The sequence below is a fragment of the Prionailurus viverrinus genome, chromosome E2 (assembly GCF_022837055.1).
Source record: "Prionailurus viverrinus isolate Anna chromosome E2, UM_Priviv_1.0, whole genome shotgun sequence".
Lineage (NCBI taxonomy): Eukaryota > Metazoa > Chordata > Mammalia > Carnivora > Felidae > Prionailurus > Prionailurus viverrinus.
Genome location: NC_062575.1, coordinates 1,682,601 through 1,703,881, shown reverse-complemented (window position 1 = coordinate 1,703,881; position 21,281 = coordinate 1,682,601). Strand labels below are relative to the sequence as shown.

The 21,281-nt window shown below is 47.2% G+C and overlaps 2 protein-coding genes across 5 annotated transcripts in view; both read left to right on the top strand.

Annotated features, from left to right (window-relative positions):
- Positions 1 to 17,114, top strand: part of LOC125152419 (zinc finger protein 548-like) — a 31,980-nt gene extending 14,866 nt beyond the window's left edge. The window contains exons 1-5 of one of the 4 annotated variants that reach the window (XM_047834310.1): positions 7,775 to 8,007; positions 9,046 to 9,194; positions 10,222 to 10,263; positions 12,767 to 12,893; positions 14,698 to 17,114. In XM_047834310.1, coding sequence (XP_047690266.1) covers positions 10,228 to 10,263; positions 12,767 to 12,893; positions 14,698 to 16,223 — 1,689 coding nt within the window. In that variant the 5' untranslated portion in view covers positions 7,775 to 8,007; positions 9,046 to 9,194; positions 10,222 to 10,227 and the 3' untranslated portion in view covers positions 16,224 to 17,114. Of the gene's footprint in view, positions 1 to 7,774; positions 8,008 to 8,292; positions 9,195 to 10,221; positions 10,264 to 12,766; positions 12,894 to 14,697 lie in introns of those variants that run through there. The other 3 variants (XM_047834311.1, XM_047834309.1, XM_047834308.1) reach the window with 3 other exon arrangements.
- LOC125152410 (zinc finger protein OZF-like) overlaps positions 1 to 21,281 on the top strand; it is a 516,059-nt gene that overhangs the window by 54,924 nt on the left and 439,854 nt on the right. The gene's annotated exons all lie outside the window — the stretch shown is intronic.

Here is a 21,281-nt window from a genome sequence, read left to right as displayed (position 1 = left end):
CATTCCCGAGGAAGCTGCCTCGTCCCAACAAGGTCAGCGTGCGCTTGACCAGCATTTCTCTGTTTACAGGTTGCTGGCATGGAGCCCGGGACGAGGAGGCCCCTTCAGGGCACAGTGTTTCTGTAGGAGCATCACAGGTCAGGACTCCAAAGCCAGGCCCGTCCGTCCAGGAGGCCCAGCCCTGTGAGACGTGTAGCTCACTCTTGAAAGACCTTTTGCGCTTGGCTGAACAGGACGGTATACACCCCGAGCAAGGCCTGTACGCCTGTGGGGGAGAGTGTTGCCAGCACCAAAAGCATTGGATTAGAGCGGAACTTTCCAGGAGTGATGAGGGGAGGCCTTCATTTGTGAAGAACTGTAGGGGTTACATGACAGAATCTGTATCTGCATTGAAAATGTGAAGGGATTTATAGGCAGCCCAGGTGGGCTCCAAGAGCAGGCCCTTCATAATGAGTGGGAACAACACAGGGACTCGGTGGGTGCAGAGAACTTTAGAAGTGAACAAAATTGGGGCACCGGGTTGGCTCAGTCAGTAAGGCATGCAACTCTTTTTTTTTTTTTTTTTTTTAAGTTTATTTTGAGAGAGAGCGTGTGCTCACTAGCATGTGTGCGATTGAGCCTGGGAAGGGCAGAGAGAGAGGGAGGGAGGGAGAATCCCAAGCAGGCTCCACACTGTTAGCACAGGGCCTGACACGGGCTTGATCCCATGAACCATGAGGGGAATCAATAGTCAAATACCGACTGAGCCACCCAGGCGCCCCAGAGCATGTAACTCTTTTTTTTTGGTTTTGTTTTTAAGTTTATGTATTTATTTTGAGAGAGAGAGAGAGCATGGGAGGGGCGGAGAGAGAGGGAGAGAGAGAAAACCCAAAGCAGGCTCTGAACTGTCAGTGCAGAGCCTGAAGTGGGGCTTGAACGCACGAACCATGAGATCATGAGCTGAAATCAAGACTCGGACGCTTAAGTGACTGAGCCACCCAGGTGCCCTGAGCATACAAGTATAAAAAAAAATTTTTTTTTTAATGTTTGTTCTTGAGAGAGAGAGAGGGAGACGCAGAATCCGAAGCAGGCTCCAGGCTCCGAGCTGTCAGCACAGAGCCCAACGCTGGGCTTGAACCCATGAACCATGAGATCGTGACCTGAGCTGAAATCAGACACTTAACTGATTGAACCACCCAGGCGCCCCCCCAAGCGTGCAGCTCTTGATCTCAGGGTTGGGACTTCAATCCCCACCTTAGGCATGGAGCTTATTTTAAAAAAAAAAAAAAAGTGGACAAAATTCTTAGAAATGTGAATGTGGGAAAAGCTTCAGCTACAAATGTATATTTGTTGATTGTGAGAAAACCCACACTGGGGAATGGCTGTATGAGTGCAGTGACTATAGGAACGCCTTCTTCCTCAAACATAAACTTCTTTGAGGAAATCAAACTGGATAAAGGCCTTAGGTGGAAAATTCCATGGGTGCATGCCAATCTCATTAAACAGGAGAGTTTCCCTGGAAAAAGTCCTTCTGAGTGCCCCAAATGTGGGAATGCTTTTAAGTATAGCTCTAACCTCAGTGTGCATGAGTTCACACCAGGGAATGGCCTTAGGCGTGTTGGAGATTCCTTGGGTGTTCACATTCACTAGACCCTGGGGAATTCACACTGAACAAAGAAAGTCCTTTGGAGTTTAGCCATCCTGGGAAGTTCTTGAGATGCAGCTCCACGCTCCTGGGCATTGAAGAGTTCACACTGGAAAAGGACTTACCGCAGTGATTGACTGTTACATACAATATTATGAGCGTGAGTGTACCAAGGTCCCTTTGAGACCGTTTGAGACTCTTCCGTTCTTTATAGGTAAATACTCAGAAATGAAAGTGCTGGTTCGGTGTAAATATTTTGCAGAACTGTTACATATTTCTGTACCCATTTCATATGCCCACCAAGAGTGTGCAGGATTCCAGTTTCTCCAAGTCTTCGGATTTATTACTTTTATTATTGTTATTAGTATTATTATTATGACTTTGATATCCGCTATGGTAACTCTGTTTTTAGTTTTTCTGAGGAACATCCATCATGTGCTCCACAGCAGCTGGACCACTTTGTGGTCCCACCGACAGTGTACAAGGGTTCCGCTTTCCCACGTCATTGGCAAGACTGTGTTTTGCTTTGTTGCTAATAGTTGTCCTGTCACACGTGAGGCGATAGCTCATTGCGGTTTTGATTTGCATTTACTCAATGATCAGTGGTATTTTCTCATATACCTGTTGACCATTTGTATGTCTTTGGAGAAATGTGTGTTCAAGTCCTTTGCCCATTGAAAAAATCCAGTTATTAGGGGCGCTGGGTGGCTCAGTCGGTTAAGCCTCCGACTTAGGCTCAGGTCATGATCTTCTTCATGGGCTCGAGCCCTGCGTGGAGCTCTGTGCTGACAGTTCACAGCCTGGAGCCTGCTTCGGATTCTGTCTCCCTCTCTCTCTGCCCCTCCCCTGCTTGCACTCTGTCTGTCTCTCTCAAAAATAAATGAATATTAAAAAACAATTTTTAATCCAGTTGTTAGCTTTTTATCATTGAGTTGTAGGAGTTTTACAGATTTTGGAGACTAACCCTGCAGCAGATGGATATATAGGTTGCAAATATTTGTTCCCATCCTGGGTTGTCTGTTCCCTCTGTAACCACTGATCTTTTTTATTATCCACAGTTTTGCCTTTTCTGGAACGTCCTACAGTTGGAATCATCTGCTCCACGTAGCCTTTCCAGTTGGCTTCTTTCATTTAGTATTATGCATTTAAGTTTCCTCTGTGTATTTTCAAATTGATAGCATATTTTCTTTAATCACTGAGTAATCTTGCTTGTATGAATGTACCAAAATTTGTTTATTCATTTTCCTTTGTAAAGACATCTTGATTACAGGTTTGGGCATTTATGCATAAACATGCTGTACATCCAAGTGGCGGTATTGTGTGAACGTAACTTCTCAGCTCGTTTGTGTATATGCCAAGAAGCATGATTCCCACATTCCATGGTCACAGTATATTAGGTTTATGAGAAACTGCCAAGCTGCACTCCGAAAGTGCTGTGCTATTACTATTTTCCACAAGCAAGAATAAGAGTTTTTGTTTCCAGGCATTGATGATGTCATTATTTTCGATTTTAGCCATTCAAGTAGATACATAATGGAATGTAATTTTTAAAATTTTGTTGTTTTTTATCTCATTTTTCTTTTTCTTTTTTTTAATGTTTTTATTTTATTTTAAGATAGAGATAGAGCATAAGTGGGGATGAGGCAGAGAGAGAGGGATACACAGACTCAGAAGCAGGCGCCAGGCTCTGAAATGTCAGCACAGAGCCCGATGCGGGGCTCATACTCATGAACTGTGAGATCACGACCTGAGCCGAAGTCGGACGCTCAACTGACTGAGCCACCCAGGCACCCCATCTCATTTTTCTAATGACAAATGTTGAGCATTTTTTCATATTCCCCTAACTTTGTCTTTTATGGAGAAGACTTTTTTTTTTTGAGAGGGAGGGAGAGAGAGGGAGCGCACTAGCAGGGTAGGGTAGAGGGAGAGAGAATCTTAAACCGGCTCCACACACAGTACGGAGCCTGAAGCCAGGCTCCATTGAGGTCCATCTGATGACCCTGGGATCGCCATCTCAGCCGAAATCAAGAGTTGGATGTTCAACCAACTGAGCCACCCAGGTGCACCATGAAGACATTTTTTTAATCAACTGCAGCTTATCCCATTTTTCTTAATAAATTGTGATTTTGGTGTCGTATCTCAAAATTTACCACCAAGCATAAGGTCACGTGTTTTCTCCTATGGTATCTTCTAGGGGTCATAAAGTTTTGTATTTTAAACTTAGATCTATAACCCATTTTGAGTGAAATTTTGTGAAAAGTGAAAGTTCTGTATATGGATTCATTGTTTTTACTTGTGGCTTTTCACTTCTAGCACCACACTTTGAAAAGATTATCCTTTCTCCATGGAGTTGTCCTTGCTTCTTTGTCAGAGATAGGTGGATGGTATTTGTGTTGACCTATTTCTGGGCTCTGAGTTTCAATTTTTGCATCTGTTGAGATGATCATGTATGTGGTGGTTTTTTTTTTTTTTTTTTTTTGTCTCTTATTCTCTTCATATGGTGTATTCCATTGATTAATTTTAATTTTCAGATGTTAAATCAACCCATCTTGCATTCCCCAGACAAATCCCACTTGGTCATGATGTATTATTCTCAAGATATGCAGCAAAATCAGATTTTCTGATAATTTTCATACATTCTTTAATGTTTATTTATTTTGAGAGAGAAAGAGAATGTATGAGCAGGGAAGGATTAGACAGAAAGGGAGAGAATCCCAAGCAGTCTCCAAGCCCAGCATGGAGCCTAGTGCAGGGCCTAATCTCATGACTGTGAGAGCATGACCTGAGCCGAAATCAAGAGTCAGATGCTTAACCTACTGAGCCACCCAGATGCCCTTTTCTGATAATTTTCATGTATCTGATATCTTTATAGATAAGGGTTAATTGGTCTGTAGTTTTCTTGTGTTGTCTCTATCTCACTTTGAGATCAAAAGAATCTTAACCTCATAGAATGAGTTGGGAAATGTTTCTTCTTTATTTTCTGGAAGGATTTGTGAAGACTAGTGGCATTTCTTGTTTTAAATGGTAGAATTCCCTACTGAAGGGATCTGGGCTTGGGATTTCCTTGTGGGAAGATTTTCAATTACTATTACTTTGTGTAGTTCTCTTTAGATTTTCCTCTTATGTCATATTTAATCATCTTTTAAGGAATTTGTACATTTCCTGTAAATTGTTTAAATTTGATGGGTAAAGTTGCCCATGATATTTCCTTATGATGCTCTTAATTTCTGCAGGGTCAGTAATCATATTTCCCCTTCATACCTGGTTTTCTTAGTTGCTTTTATGTTCTTGACCTACCTAAAGTTATCAATTTCAATAATTTTTTGAAAGAACCAGGTTTTTATTTTCATCAATTTTTATAGTGTTTTTTTCTTTTTTTTTTAATTAAAAAAGTTTTTTTTTAAGTGTTTATTTTTGAGAGAGAAAGACAGAGTGGGAGTAGGAGACGGGTAGAGAGAGAGGGGGACACAGAACCCGAAGCAGGCTCCAGGCTCTGAGCCGTCAGCACAGAGCCCAACCCGGGGCTCTAACTCACAAACTGTGAGATCATGACCTGAGCCGAAGTCGGACGCTTAACTGACTGAGCCACCCAGGTGCCCCTCTAGTGTTTTTCTTTTTTCTATTCCAGTGACTTTTGTTCTAATCTTTATAAATAATATTTGTGTGTTTACCATCTCCTGCTTTTGGGAGAAAGTTAGAGGCACACAGAAGAGGGGGAATGCTCTGTAATGGAAAAAAGGAAAGGTTTCAGGAGTGCCCTGGTTGTAGGATGCTGGTGTGAGGGTGCAGTGGCAGGGTGGGGGTGGGGTAAGTAGAAGTGGGGATCCTGTGTGATTTGTTAAGTGTACATATTTGACTTTCTCTGGTTGCTCTTAAGTGTGAAGTTTGAGCAAAAATTACAGAAGGTGCTAGTAACTAATCAAGTTCCTAACTACTGACTTTTTTAGTAACATATTGTAAAAACCTGAATACAGGATATTTAGGGTGTCCTGACAAAATCAGTATAGGAATCAAGACCAAATCATTAAACACAGGACATGTCTTTGAATTGCGCCAGGGTCTTTATTTATAAAGGTGACTGAGTGCAACATGGAGAGGTCGATGCCATTGGAAGGCAAGTTGTGCTACTCAACAGTCTCCTGTGTTGTGACTGGTAGATTAACATTTATTAAGTACCGCACAGGGTGCTGAATGGTGGGGTCATTACAAGGGCCTTTGGGAAGTCCTGTCAGGAACTTACATTTGCTTGTGACTCTTCAGGCTGTAATCTAGGGCATGTACTTCCATGAGGAAGTGGATGTCAGTGTAAAGTCCCCTGCAGGCCGCTTGGCCGAACAAAATGGATGCTGAGACAGTGACACCAGGAAGTAGCTTAGCTACACTCTACATACCCAGAAATAAGAGGCCTGGCACACCTCGGAGGTCTGCACAAAACCATGTCACCTGCAGGAAGGACAGGGCGGGAGGGGGCACTGAGATTATGCCTTTATGACTGATGTGTCAGGGAGTCCCCAGGTGGGGACATGCTTTGTGGGGCAGGAAGCAGAAACACACATTAGGGCTGGTTCTTGAGCTGTTTGTAATAGGAGCTCTGCAAGCCTGTAAAACTGACTAGGAAGAGAGGAGTACACACCTTTGTTAGTTTGGCCTTCAGATGAACGCTAAAGGGACAAATGGAGAAAAACAGAACAGTCGGGATACAGAGAGCGGCTGGCAGCTCTCTCCCCGATGTGTCCCGTGCACCTACTGGAGAGCCTGAAACCCAGTGGGTGCGTACTGTGCATCTCAGATACGTAAATACACCCCCCACAGCACAGTTTCCCTGTTCATTTTCACCATCTAGGCAAGCCTTTCAAAATAGTGTCTCTCTCTCTCTCTCTCCCTCTCCTCTCTCTCTCTCTCTCTCTCTCTCTCTCTCTCTCTCTCTCTCTCTCTCTCTCTCTCTCTCTCTCTCTCCAAGCAGTTAATAGCCTCGTTTTCAAGTATAAAAAAGACAAAAACCTGAGTGTGGCCAGATTCAAGCAGAGCCATAAGCGTAGCTTCATTCTCTGGCTTTTCAGATTTCACGTTCTGGCAAACTTCCTTAAGATCTCAACTTTCCTTTTTTTTTTTTTTTTTTTTTTTTTTTTTTAATGTGAACAAGTTATGTCTCCCCAGCTGTATTTCTGCTACTCTCTTTGAATAACTGATCGTTATTAATACCTTTCAGTAATTTCCGTTTCACAAGTGTTTTTCACAGATTATTTCGACGTCCTGTAAGGACACCAGTGGTAGAATTTCAGGTGAAATGAGAATCACTTCCCAGCAAGGACAGGAGAGTGGATCCGTCACCTTTGTAGGACAGGCTGCTCCTTTCCTACGGGTGCCTCGACTTAGGGAAGGGGCCACACCGTCCTGGCAGAAGATGGCGTGTATTAAGTTACTATTCTTTCCAGATTTCAGATTCTTAATCTGAAATTGAAAAATGTCTCAGGAGCAGTAGTATTTGAAGAACTGTGTTACTCACTGGGTTCAAACACAACCAGTGACTGACTGCACAGGCAGGAAAGAGGTTTTTCCAGGAAACCGAGGCAGAGCTTGGCCCGTTCTCCCCACCTGGGCGCTGCCCCATCATGCTGCCCCCACCTTCCCCTCCATGTCTCTGTCCGAAGCCTTTTCTTTCTTGTCCTGGGACAAATACAAGGCTCATTAAAACAGACTCCAGAGATTCAGCCTGTATTTGAAAAGCGACGAGGTAGTTGGCAGCGCTGAGTGGACCCGTTGTCCTGATGTGGTGTGTCCCTTTGCATTGTAGCTTTTGGGAACCTCCCTTGCATCGTAGCATGTGAAGTAACAGGTCCCTAACCTTTCTGTGACTGCTGGACTGTGCGCCGAGAAATCTGGGTCCGTCCCCTTTAAAAGCAGGCGCAGACACCTTCCCCCCCGCCCCTCCTTCGGAGCAGCGGAACTGCGTTTCCCAGCGCCCCCCACTAGCCTCCGGCATTTCGTCCGCTAGCAGGGAGGAGGGCGTTAGTCTGCGCGGTGGGAGTTGGTGGTGGCGGCGGATAACCACATTACCCATAAGTCTGCGGTGCGTGTCGACGGCGGCTGAGCCAATGAAGACACGAGAGGGTGACGTTGGCATGCGTGCGCACTGGGTGGGGGGCGAGACTTCCGGCGCCACTCTCCGGGTCGTTTTAGTTGCTCTCGGTTTCACGGGTTCAGGGCTTCTCAGGCGGTTGGTTGGCGCAGAGGTGACGAAGTGGGAGAGCGCGGAGAGAGTCGCTGTCCTCATCGCTGAGGCGGCTGCGAGGCGCCCTCGCCCCCGTCCGGTCGCCCGCCGCGTCCCGCCCCGCTCTTCCCACTGGTCGGAGGCCGAGGCCGCGCCGGTGAAGCCGGCGCAGGTGGGTGCTGCGACCCCCGCGCCCTCGGCCGCCCGCCCCGCCCCTCCTCTCCCCGCCCGCTCGGCTCCCAGCAGTCAGGCCCCCGGGGCGGGAGCAGAGGGCGTCCTGGTTCGGGGTCCCGGTCCCGCCCCTGCGGTGGGGCGTAGGAGGGCCCGCAGGGGCTCCTGAGTCGGGGCCGGGGGCCCAGGGGCCGGGGGCGGACTGTCGCCTGCAGGGGCGTAGTGCGTGGCTGGGATCTTCCGGGGTCAGGGGTCCAGGGCGGGGGTGGGAGGTGCGCGCCCAGAGATAGGTTAGGATAGGGGAGAGCAGGACGGGGAGGCTGCTGAGGAACCACCCCGGGCAGTCATGGTGGAGGTTGGGCCAGGGCGGTGGCCGTGGAGGGAGATGCGAGGAGATTCTGCAGTCGGGCAACAGAGCCGACGGGGTTTCCTGCTGCGTCGCCTTTGGCTGTGAGCACAAGTGGGGAGTGAAGGACCAGGTCAGAGCTTCCTTGCCTGATCATCTGAGAGAACGGAGGTGGGGAAGCGAGCCCAGCGGGCAGGTTTCGGGGAGATCATGAGTTCGGTTTGGACATGTTGATGCTGAGATATCTGAGGGTGGAGACATGATGTGGGTCTGTAGATGTGAGGGTCTGGAGGACAGGGAAGGGAGCTGGGCTGGAGCTGTCCAAGGTGTGGAGGGTGTGCACTGCTCCAGAGCCTGGCCTGAGGACCCGACCAAGGAGGGAGTCTTAAGATGATTTCAGATGATGAGGGAGTTGAGGGCTGAGAGTTGGCGGGTAGGGCATGGGAAGCAGGCGTTGACATCCCTGATGCTTCCTCCGGAAAAGAGATTTGCTGTAGGAGAGATCCTTCTGCATCTCTAGGAAGGGAGGCCTTGGTGGGGTGAGGAACTGCCCTTCGGTGGGGCAGTGTGTGTACTGGTGTAGACTCTACACCTGTGGGCTCAGCCGACCCTCAGGACCACTCTCTGTGGAGCAAGGGAAATGTCCTCCAGGCTGATGGAGTGGCGGGGTCCCACACAGGACATGCTTGTCAGCCCTACCCCTCAGGGCCAGTGGGATGAGCCGCTGTCCGGTCCAGGGCCTCCAACAAGCCCCCTTCTGAGGATTAAGTAGCAGCAGTTCTTGTCGCTGTGTGGACCAGCGGCTTGTCTGCGTACCCAACCTTTCCCTACAACTGGCCAACGTAAGAATGTATAAAAAATTTATTGACTTAAGCACTAGTTAATATTCTTCTAAATATGTATGGGGCACTTGGGTGGCTCAGTGGGTTAAGCATCCAACTTCGGCTCACGTCATGATCTCGCGGTTTGTAAGTTCCAGCCCCCTGTCGGGCTCTGTACTGACAGCTCGGACCCTGCAGCCTGCTTTGGATTGTGTCTCGCTCTCTCTCCTCCCCTCCCCTGCTCACTCTCTCTCTCTGTCTCTAAATAAAACATTAAAAAAATTCTTCTAGGGCGCCTGGGTGGCGCAGTCGGTTAAGCGTACGACTTCAGCCAGGTCACGATCTTGCGGTCCGTGAGTTCAAGCCCCGCGTCCGGCTCTGGGCTGATGGCTCAGAGCCTGGAGCCTGTTTCCGATTCTGTGTCTCCCTCTCTCTCTGCCCCTCCCCCATTCATGCTCTGTCTCTCTCTGTCCCAAAAATAAATTAAAAAACGTTGAAAAAAAAATTAAAAAAAATTCTTCTAAATATGTATACATGGGTAGATAATTAGAAATGAACCTATTCAACAAGTTAAACTTATGCAAACACTTTATAATTTATTTGAGATTAATTTTAATCTGTTTACAATATAAAGTTTGATGTACATTTCCTGAAATCATAAAAAGCAGTAAACATAAAGACCTTAAATTTCAAAATCCTAGCACTTCATTTGCCCTGAAAATCCACAAAACTGGATTCTATGGACAGTAAGATCTGTTACATAGTATGTACTCCTGACATTTCGGTACCAATATGAACCCAATGAGGTTGAAAGCATTCTTATCCCCATAAGCACTTTTCCCCCTTAGGCTCAGGGATGCTTAGGGTTTCCCATGGATGCTCAGTTACCCCATCCATAAGAGGCAACCTGTTTTTTGAGGAGCTGAACTTAGACCATGAGGCTGAGATCACTTTGCTCCAGGGCAGGGCACAGCTGGTGGTCCAGCTCAGTTCATAAGATCCTTCCACGGTTACCCATTTTTCATGGTCTCCTGTCTCCTTCCCATAGGGTCCCATGGCGGTGGCAGAAATGCTTATGGACCCCGTGCAGGTGAGTGGAGGGTGTCGTACCTTTCAGCCATCCCGATTGTCACCCAGGTAGTTTTGACGTGCTGTGTGTATGCCCCCAGGGAGTGGCAGTGGCCTGTCACAGGAGCCTTCTCCTGTCCTCGCTCTCTTGACCTGAGGACCATGTGCTTCCCTCAGGCCCGGGATCCTACATTTGGTATTAGATTGTATGTGGGGGGGTTCCCGTTTCTAACAAGTGATGTGGTAAGACGTGGCAGGGAATCCTGGCCGCAGGATTCAGAATGTTCACATGCCTGTAGGTGCGACTTAGCTGGGATGTTGGGGAAACTACAGGTCTCTCGTACCTGGTAAGAATGGGAAGCCAGGTTGGGGGTAGGTAGGGGTGCACGGGTACCAGACCTTCAGTGACAGCTGGGGTTTGGGGTCTCCAATCTGAGGTTGGTGGGAAGCAGGAAAGGTTTGAAACAGAAGAGGAAGGTGGTGTGACCCTGATTTTAACAGGCTCCCTTTGCGGAGTGGAAAACACAGGGGGTAGGGGGTGTGGGTGAAGGTAGGGAGGCCCGGGCGACAGTGCGGGTGAGTGCTGTGGCTACATGGGAGCGGTGGCTGTGGAAATAGAGGAGTCGCTGGTTTCTGGGTGTATTTTGAATCAGGGCTGCTCATACTTTGTGATGGAGAGACTCGGGGAGATGAGGAGGTGGGATAGAGGGAAGGGTTGGGGTGCCCCGGGTTTTTGGCCTCGTTTGCAAGGATGGGTGCTTCAACTAAAATGGAGGAAGTCAGCTGTATGAGGACTTTCCAGGTGGAATGTGAAGACTCCATTTTTCTCTAGTCTCAGATATTCCAGGGGCCCCAAGGGGAGGGGTCACGTGGGCACTTTGACACGGAGGTCTGGAGCTCTGGAGGTCTGGAGCTCCGGGGATAGATTCAGGTTGGAGGCAGCCGCAGTGTGGGGGCTGGGTGTGGGCTCGGAGGAGCTGTGGACCAGCTCCAGGAGGTAGCATCGCTAGGTCGTGGGGGCGATGCCATTAGGGGAGCAGGGATGGGCCAAAGGGTGTGGCCTGAGTACGGGGTTCCTTGATTGGGCACCTGGGTGGGGTTCCAGGCCCCCTAAAGCTGAGGAATCTGAGTGTCTGTGTGTGAGTGTGTGTGAGAGACAGAGACAGAACAGAGAGGGAGAGATGGTGGGGTAGGAGCGAGAAAGTCTTCTGAGACCGGCGTGCACATGAGCTAGATGTTAAGGGGGCGGTGGATCAGCTTGAAGAGCTGCCAGACCTAACGTGGATGGGTGTGTGGGTGCGACATGAGTGTCCCTGGCCTTCAAAGGAGACGGGGAGGTTCTGATTACTTATGGGACAGTTGGTTATGGGGCGGTGGGTGGAATAGAGAAGGTGCAGGGGCTGAAGGTATGTGAGGTCCTCACGTGGGCAGGGTGGCTGAGGATGAAGCAAGAAGCAGGGCCTGGCGCTGGGGGACCTGGGGACTCCCTGTGTTCAGGGGCAGAACTGGGCCTGAATTGGATCCTGGATGCATCTCCATGCACTGCCTGGGTTCCATGTGCAGAATGGCCTCTGGGGAAGTGAAGGAAATGCCATCGTGGGCCCGGGGTGTCTGGGGGGTGTCTGTGGAGGGGTCAGCGTCGGGAGGGAGAGGAGTCCCAGGAGCGATATGCAGGTAAAGAGGAGTGTGGATAGCTCCAGGTGCTTAAGGGAAAGGGACGAGTCCGAGTTCACTGGAGAGTCAGACCCGGGGAACCCCAGGGAAACTGGCCAGCGGGAGATGGGGAGAGGCCCACATAGCTGAGCCCACAGGCTACGTGGGGTCTTCCTCGCTTCATGCTGTGCTCTGAACACAGCGATCAGTGGTAACGAGAGCAGGCGCCAGTGCCACCAGCAGTTGGTGAGTCTTCGACGTTGGGAAGTCGGGGAGGAGGGTGAGCAGGGATGGATGTGTGGGGGGGAGGACCGAAGGTCCAGGGGAGAGAAGTGTATCAGGAATGACACTCACAGGATTTCAGTTCACGGAAGCAGGCAAGCGATGATGTGGAGACCGATGACGCTGAAAGGTTTTTTATTCTATTTGTCGAGGAGGTGGGAGCACACCATGTAACACAGGGCCACACGGGAGCATCAGATTTGGTTAGGAGGCATAACCACCAGCAAAGGGAATCATTTTAGCAGAGTTTATGTGACTTTGTGGGAGAAATGCAGGAAGGGTAGGGCGAAAAGCTTAGGGATGGCTATTCTGTATAATTTTAGTGTATCTGGGGTAGAAGAGATGGCCCTGGTTGTCTGGTACCTGGCCCTGGTTGATTTAGGGCGGGGGGCAGGGGTGGTGTTGACTTGTGTGAGTCTGTGAAGGAGGTGGCTCAGAGTGTGGGCTCTGGGTATCAGAGGAGATCCAAACAGATTTGACCGTCAGTTTAGCCCTGTAATTAGTGGATGGCCAATAGATAAATACAGAATTCTCAGGACACAGTCAACATAAGAAGCTGTTCATGAGCCAAACCGGTCCAATTCTGGCAGAGCCGCGTGGTCTTTGAGGACGTGGCCATACACTTCTCCCAGGAAGAGTGGGGCCTCCTTGATGGAGCTCAGAGACTCCTGTACCGTGCTGTGATGATGGAGAACTTGGCGCTTCTGTCCTCCCTAGGTAAGGCCCTCACACTGAGCCCCGCGTCTTGGGCTGGGCTCTGTTCTGCCCCTTTTCCCCAGGGGTAGCTCTGTCCTTCCCACAAGACCAAGGGTCCTTCTTCCTCTCCTGGTCTCCTGGCAGGACTGGGCTGTGTGCCCTGCACCCGCTCCTCCCCAGCAGGTCCCAGGGCTCAGAAGTCAGAGATGTTCACGTTTGTCTGAGAGATCCCTCAGGCCTGGCTTGTCCCTGATGTGGTCACTTAGTCTAGATGCTTGGAACCACAGTGCCCCAGGCTTTCCCCCTTCCTCCTGCTGACATTTCTTGGGTCCTCCTGCCTGTGCCAGGAATGGCAGGCACCAACCTAGTTACTAATTTGAGGGCACACTGTGTTGTTTCTACAGTGTCTCCTGTGAAGTTCTTGGAAGTTTAAGATGTCAGATGTCCTGTGTTGAGTTGCTCTGGTCGTGTGCTGGCCATTCCTTTTCCTTTCTTTCACTGAGGCCTGGCCTGTTTCAGGTGCCACATCAGTGCTCACCTTGAGCCACGGGGAGGACCCTGGGTACCTAATAGGCCGGCATTACTACATCAGTGGCAAGAGGCACTCAAAAGCACGTGGCCCTGGTGCCATGGGGCTGGGGAAAGATGTGTGTCAGAGCTGGGAATCTGTCCTTTGTCCACCATCGTTTGGTGTCAGGACAGGCCAGACTTCATTTCTTTTCTTTTCTTTTTTTTTAACATTTATTTATTTTTGAGAGAGAGAGAAACAGAGTGCAAGCAGGGCAGGGAGAGGGGGAGACACAGAATCCGAAGCAGGGTCCAGGCTCTGAGCTGTCAGCACAGAGCCCGACACTGGCTCAAACCCATGAAGTACAAAATCATGAACTGAACTGAAGTTGAACACTTAGCCAACTGAGCCAACCAGGCGCCCCACCAGACCTCATTTCTACCTTTTCTTTCCCATTTTCACTTCTACTCTGAATTCTGATCCCCTTTCTGCCACAATCCAACACCTGTTAGCCTTCACCTCTAATTTTCTGTCTCATCACTGCCTTCACAGGCTCTCCAACATCCGACTGTACATAGGATATTGTGAGGTCTGTGTGTATCCTTAAATAGTTTTTGAATTACAGTGTCTCTGTTGTGGTTAGGTAGGTATTTCTAGTCTGTCTACCGTTTCCTACACAGTGCTCACCAGTCACCAGCAGACATAGCCCTTTGCCCAGGAGTGACCTGAATCCCTGCCTCCCCTCCCTACACACCACCTGCTGTGTTTTAAGTGTTTGTGCTCTCACTCCCCACCACTGATTCCTGTGTTGCAAACCTCGTGCCCAGCGTGGTGGTGTTAGGAGACGGCGCCCGGGTCGTGAGGGCAGAGCTCTCATGGGTGGAGTTAGTGCCCTTGTAGAAGAGACCCCACCGACCCCTCAGCCCCTTGAGCTATGTGAGGACACAGAAGCTGGCAGCCCGGAAGAGGACCCTCACCCCACCATGCCGGCACCCTGATCCAGCCTCCAGGACTGCGAGAAATAAATCGCTATTGTTTATAATAAGCCACCCAGTCTGTGGTGTTTTGTCATAGTAGCCCACATGGACTGAGACAGCCCCCCCCACCTTGTGTCCTTCCCCATAGTCAGGGCTGTCCCATCGTGGGCGCTGGCCAGGCTGAGCTCTGCACAGCGGGCCTTCCTCTCACCATCTCGAGGCCCCTTGGCCCATGAGCAGTCCCATGGCTTCATTCGTGGGTGTGTCCGACACGAATTCCCGATGAGGCTGTCTTGTCCCAAAGTTGGCCTGCGATTGACCAGCATTTCTCTGCTTATAGGTTGTTGGCATGGAGCACAGGACGAGGAGGCATCACAGGTCAGGACTCCAAAGCCAGACTCTTCCGTCCAGGAGGCCCAGTGTGAGAAAGACATGTTGCCCTTGGCTGAGCAGGATGGAATGTACTCTGATCGGGAACTATATATTTGTGGGGCAAGCCGAAAGGAATGGATTGAAGACCAGTTTTCTAGAAGGGAGGAGGGGAGGCCTTCCTCTGCAACGAACGACAGTGTTCACGTGGCAGAGAGTAGCTGCACGTGCTGCAAAGACGGGAAGGACTTTCCGGCCGGCACAGGCCTGCCCCAGCACCTGACCCCTCGCAGTGCATTGAAACCACACAGGGGCCCCGCGTGCGGGGAGGCCTTTGGAAGCGGACAGAGTGATTACAAGTGCATTCAGTGCGGGAAGGCCTTCAGGCAAAAACAGGTACTTGGTGAGCACCAGAAAATCCACACTGGCGTTAGACCTTACGAGTGCAGCAAATGTGGGATGGCCTTCGTTAGAAAGTTCCACCTTGTTCAGCACCAGAAAATCCACACTGGAGAAAGGCCTTTTAAGTGCAGTGAATGTGGGAAATTCTTTCGGTACAACTCCACACTCGTTAGTCACCAGAGAGTTCACACTGGATTAAGCCCTTATGAATGTAGCAAATGTGGGGAATTCTTTAAGTACAATGCCAACTTCATGAAACATCAGAAACTTCACAATGGAGAAAGGCCTTATGAATGTAGAGAATGTGGAAAATTCTTTAGGTACAACTATAGACTCATACGACACGAGAGGGTTCATACTGGAGAAAGGCCTTATGAATGCAGCAAATGTGGGAAATTTTTCAGGTACAGCTCCACGTTCATTAGACATCAGAGAGTTCACACTGCAGAGAAGCCTTATGAGTGCAACGAATGTGGCAAGTTCTTTAGGTACAATTCCACACTCATTAAACATCAGAGGGTTCACACTGGAGAAAGGCCTTATGAGTGCAGGGAATGTGGGAAATTCTTTAGGTACACCTCTACGCTCATTAGACATCAAAGAGTTCACACTGGAGAGAGGCCTTATGAGTGCAGCTTGTGTGGGGAATTCTTTAGGTACAAGTCCAAACTCATGAAACATTGGCAAAATCACACTGGAGAAAGGCCTTATGAGTGCAGCGAATGTGGGAAATCCTTTAGGTACCACTGCAGACTCATTAGACATAAGAGAGTTCACACTGGTGAAAGGCCTTATGAGTGCAGCGTGTGTGGGAAGTTCTTTCGGTACAACTCCAACCTTATTAAACACTGGAGAAATCACACTGGAGAGAGGCCTTATGAGTGCAGTGAATGCGGGAAAGCCTTTAGCCACAAGCATATACTTGTTGAGCATCAGAAAATCCACACTGGAGAAAGGCCGTATGAGTGTGGCAAATGTCAGAAGGCCTTCATTAGAAAGTCCCACCTCATTCATCACCAGAAAATCCACAATGAAGACAGATCTATGAGCACCATAAATGTGGAGAAGGTTTTAGATACAACTCCCACCCATTAGTGGAGAATTACACTCGTAAAGCAACTTGTAAATGTGGAGAATATGGTGAATCTTTTAGGTACCATTTTAAGCTCATTACCCTGGAGAAGCACCTTAGAAGTACAGTAAAACCTTGGTTTGAGAGTATAATTCCTTCCAGAAACATGCTTGCAATCCGGAGCACCCATATATCAAAGCAAATTTCAAGAACCACTGGCCCAGTTGTGATCATGGAATGTTCAGCGTCACTTACTACTTGTATTGCAAGACATAGCTCGTTTATCAAGTTAAAATTCATGAGAAATATTTGCTAGTCTTGAGCAATAGTTGCAGAACAAGTTACTCACAATCCAAGGTTTTGCTGGGTAGTGAACGTGGGAAATTGTTTTGGTGCAGTTCGCCATTCATTAGACATCAAGAGGTCACTGGAGGAAGACCTTGGAGTGTAGTCAGTGTGGTCTTTAGGTGCAACTCCAGCCCCATTCCACTTCAGAGAATTCACGATGGAAGAACACCTTATCTGTGCAACAAATACGGGCGTTTGTTCATCTAAAAGTCCAACCTCTTTTGGCCCCAAAAAGTTCACACCAGAGAACATTGCAAAGGGGGAAAGACTTCAGCCAAATACCGGCTCTCATTTATCCCTGGGAACCACTGTAATATAGTTCTTTATTTTACATGTGTGTTGTGCACACCTAGCACAGCTTACCCTGTCTCTGTGCACTTAGTAGTGTTAAAAATTTTACACATTTGTGCAACCTATTTCCAGAATTCCTTTCATCTGGCAAAATTGAAACTAGACCCACGAGACAAGCTTCTGCCCGCCACCCACCACACCTGGCAGCTATGTTTTTATACTGTGTCTCTATGGATTTGACTGCTCTGGAGACCTCATGTAAGTGGAATCATACGGTATTTGTCTTTTCGTGACTGGCTTATTTTGCTTAGCATAGTTTCCTCATTTGTCAGCATTTCCTTCTGTTTTGAGAAAGAATCAGAGTTAATAAGATATTGGGAAGGGTGTCAATAGAGTCAGTACAGCTTCGCCAGATGTGATATTTCGGGAGGAAGAGGAGATCCAGATTTTATATGGTTATCTTTATTTCTTAAGAGCTTTATGGAGGTATTGACATACATTTAACTGCATTTATTGAAAGTGTAGGATATATTTTCATATATGTATGCACAATGGGAGCATTGCCAGAGCCATGATAATGAATAATCGATAACCCCTATATATAGTTTCCATCGGCCCCTTGTACTCTCTCTCTCCCAGTCCTACGCAACTTGCTATCCCCAGGTGGGCACTGTCATTTGCATTTTCTAGAATTTTATATAAATAGAATGCTACGCTTACTCGTGTATAGCTGTGTTTACTAAGCGCGTATATGTATTTTTAGTATTGTCCATGTTGTGTGTGCAGAAGCATGGCACTGGATAACCGGCAAGGCTCTGTGTTATGTATTAGAGCTGCCCTGTTCATAAACAACAAAGGTGCTAATAATCACTGAGCGTAAGAGTTGTTTAGAATGGAAAGTGAAGTTTAGATAAAATAAATTTAAATTCAGTTTCATATGAATTCATTATCAATAAAAAATCTTGAACCATCTGAAACACCTTTCTTGGAAGATTCTTGTTTGGCTTCTTTTTTTCTAGTAGTGTCTTTAAGCTATATCTTTGTATCATAAAAGTTTCTAAAGCATTTAAAAAATTTTTTGTGTAAAGTACACATAAAATTTACTATCTTGCCATTTTTAAGTGTTCAGTTCTGTGGTGTATTGGGCTCTCCAGAGAAGCATCAGGGTGTGTGTGTAGAGAGAGGTGTGGAGGGCTGGGAGTGGATATGTGTTTTAAAGAATTAGCTAAAGCATTTGTGATGGCCCGGCAAGTGGAAAATCTACCGAGCAGGCCAACAGGCTGGGGACCACGGAAGAGTTGCAGTTCAGGTCCAAAGGCAGTCTGCTGGTAGGCTTTCTTGCTTGAGGTCATCTTTTCATCATGTAATCTTCAAACCACGTGGCTCATTGAGAAACTTGAACTTTAGAAAGGCTGACAAGCATTATAGAATAGGAAATGGAAAGAAAACAGTTTGGGAGTGATACGTGAGAGGGAAATGATTCAAGACTCCACTCTGTATCTTTCAAACCTCACCATGTACAAAAGAATGCAAAATTAAGGTAATTATATATAAATTTATGTTTACATTGAAAACTTTGTTTCATAAAGCTCACGACTATGGAACAACTGAAAAGGTGTGACAGGTACATAATGATGATGCCAGAAGGAAAGAAATACCAAAAGGAATGGAAGTAATGCTTGAAACAATAGCGACTGATAATTTCCCCCAAATTTACCCAAATTTAGACATCCAGGTACAGATCCAGCAAGCTAAGAGAACACCAAGCAGGAAAGATGCTAAAAGAAAAAACTACACCCAGAAATAGTATTTTCAAACAACAGATAATAGAGATAGAAAAAAAAAACAACAACAACAACAACTCTGAAACAAGTCAGAGAAAGGAAACACTTTATTTCTAGAGGAGCAAAGATAACGACATCCAATTTCTCAGAAACCATGTAAGAGTGGAGTGCAGTATTTAAAGTGTTGAGAGAGGAAAAAACCCACAAATCTAGAACTTTGTACCCCGTGAAGTTATCCTTCAAAAGTGGAGAAATAAAGAATTTCTCAAGCGAAAATGGAGAGTTTGTTGCTAGTAGACCTGCCTTGAAAGAAATGTTAAAAGTTCTTTAGAGAGAAGGAAAATGGTATATAGCTCAGAATCTCAGATCTACAACGAAAGGAAGAGCATCAGAAAAGGAAGAAGTGAAGGTAAAATAAGAATTGTCTTGGGGCACCTGGGTGGCTCAGTTGGTTGGGCGTCACTTCAACTCGGGTCATGATCTCACAGTCCGTGAGTTCGAGCCCCGCATCGGGCTCTGTGCTGACAGCCCATAGCCTGGAGCCTGCTTCAGATTCTGTGTGTGTGTGTGTCTCTCTCTCTGCCCCTCCCCTGCTCATGCTCTGTTTCTGTCTCAAAAATAAATAACATTTTAAAAAATTAAAAAAAGAATTGTCTTATTATTATCTAACAGATTACAATTTGTCAAAAAACAGCAACAATGTATTAGAGTATATATGTGTGTGAATATATTAAAATGAATAACAGGAACGATGCAAGGAAGGAGACAGAGGAATTAGTATTATTTTGTTATATTGAGGCACACACACTCCCTGTGAAATGGTAGTATCTGAAAGTGGATTTAGATTAGCTGTAGATGTATACTGTAAGCTCCAGGGCAACCCCCAAAGTAAACAAGTACAACTGTTAAGAAAGGAGAGAAAATGGAATGCATAAAATGCTCAATTAAAACTACAAAAGGGAGGGGTACCTGGATGCCTTAGTTGGTTAAGCACCTCACTCTTAATTTCAGCTCAAGTCACGATCTCACGTGTGGTGAGTTCAAGCCCTGAGTCCGGCTCTGTGCTGAGCCTGCTTGGATTCTCTGTCTCCCTCCCTCTGCCCCTCCTCTGCTTGCTCTTTATTTCTCTCCCTCTCTCAAAACAGATAAACTTTTTTTTTTTTTAACTACAAAAGGGAGAAAATGGGTGGAAGGCAAAAATAGGAACAAAGTACAAGGGCAACAAACAGAAAACAATAACCAATGTGACAGATTATTAATCCAACTATATCAAGACTTACTTTGAATGTCAAAATGCACCAATCAAAAGAAAGATTGTCAGAGTGGATCAAAACCCAAGACTCAACAATATGTTGTTTACAAGAAACCCACTTTAAATATAAAGACATATCTGTACAGATTAAAAGTATATGGATGAATGAGGCACCTGGGTGTCTCAGTCGGTTAAGCATTCGACTTCAGCCCAGGCCATGATCTCACAGTTAGTGAGTTCGAGCCCCGCTCTTAATCTCCCCACTAGTTGTCAAACTCACACCCAACAAGAAGAGTAAAGGTGGATCCTGCAAGTCCAGTCCTCTTTACTATCCCATCAGGCGGAAGAGTTCTTCCTCTACTCCCACCCTCAACAGCCCAGCCAATGAGAGGCAGTCATAGCTCAGATAATGAGAAGCCATTACATTTATAACTCCCAGTTTACTCCGATGGACTTTTAGTTTATAACGTCTCTGCCCAACTCCCTTCCTCTGTAAAAGAGAGGTTTCCTTCTTTGTTCTCCAGACTTGCCTATGGCTTTGCCAAATCTTGCTTGTACCAGGTTACAATTCTCAGCTGGTCTCAAACCCATCTTTTGCTGGCAAAATAATTGGCACTTTTAAGGTTAACAAAAGAAATGGAACATATCGGGGCGCCTGGGTGGCGCAGTCGGTTAAGCGTCCGACTTCAGCCAGGTCACGATCTCGCGGTCTGTGAGTTCGAGCCCCGCGTCAGGCTCTGGGCTGATGGCTCAGAGCCTGGAGCCTGTTTCCGATTCTGTGTCTCCCTCTCTCTGCCCCTCCCCCATTCATGCTCTGTCTTTCTCTGTCCCCAAAATAAATAAACGTTGAAAAAAAAAAAATTAAAAAAAAAAAAAAAAAAAGAAATGGAACATATCTAAGAAATGAAGTATTAAGTATTATCTCAATAAAAGTGTCACTTGCTAGGTTGGAACACAGTCTGAACACTGATTATCCAGGCCAGAGAAATATCCCTTCTCCAACTCCCCCTCATGCCCTGTCTAGGGTTTTTTTCTTTCTCGTCCCTCACCTTGCATATTGAAGGTCATAAAACAGTTGACATGTATTTGGCAATCAATATGAGTGGCTGCTGATTATTATTATGAAGTTAAAAAGAAAATCACAGGGGCGCCTGGGTGGCGCAGTCGGTTAAGCGTCCGACTTCAGCCAGGTCACGATCTCGCAGTCCGTGAGTTCGAGCCCCGCGTCGGGCTCTGGGCTGATGGCTCAGAGCCTGGAGCCTGTTTCCGATTCTGTGTCTCCCTCTCTCTCTGCCCCTCCCCCGTTCATGCTCTGTCTCTCTCTGTCCCAAAAATAAATAAACATTGAAAAAAAAATTAAAAAAAAAAAAAAAGAAAAAAAAAAAAAGAAAATCACAGACCCAAAA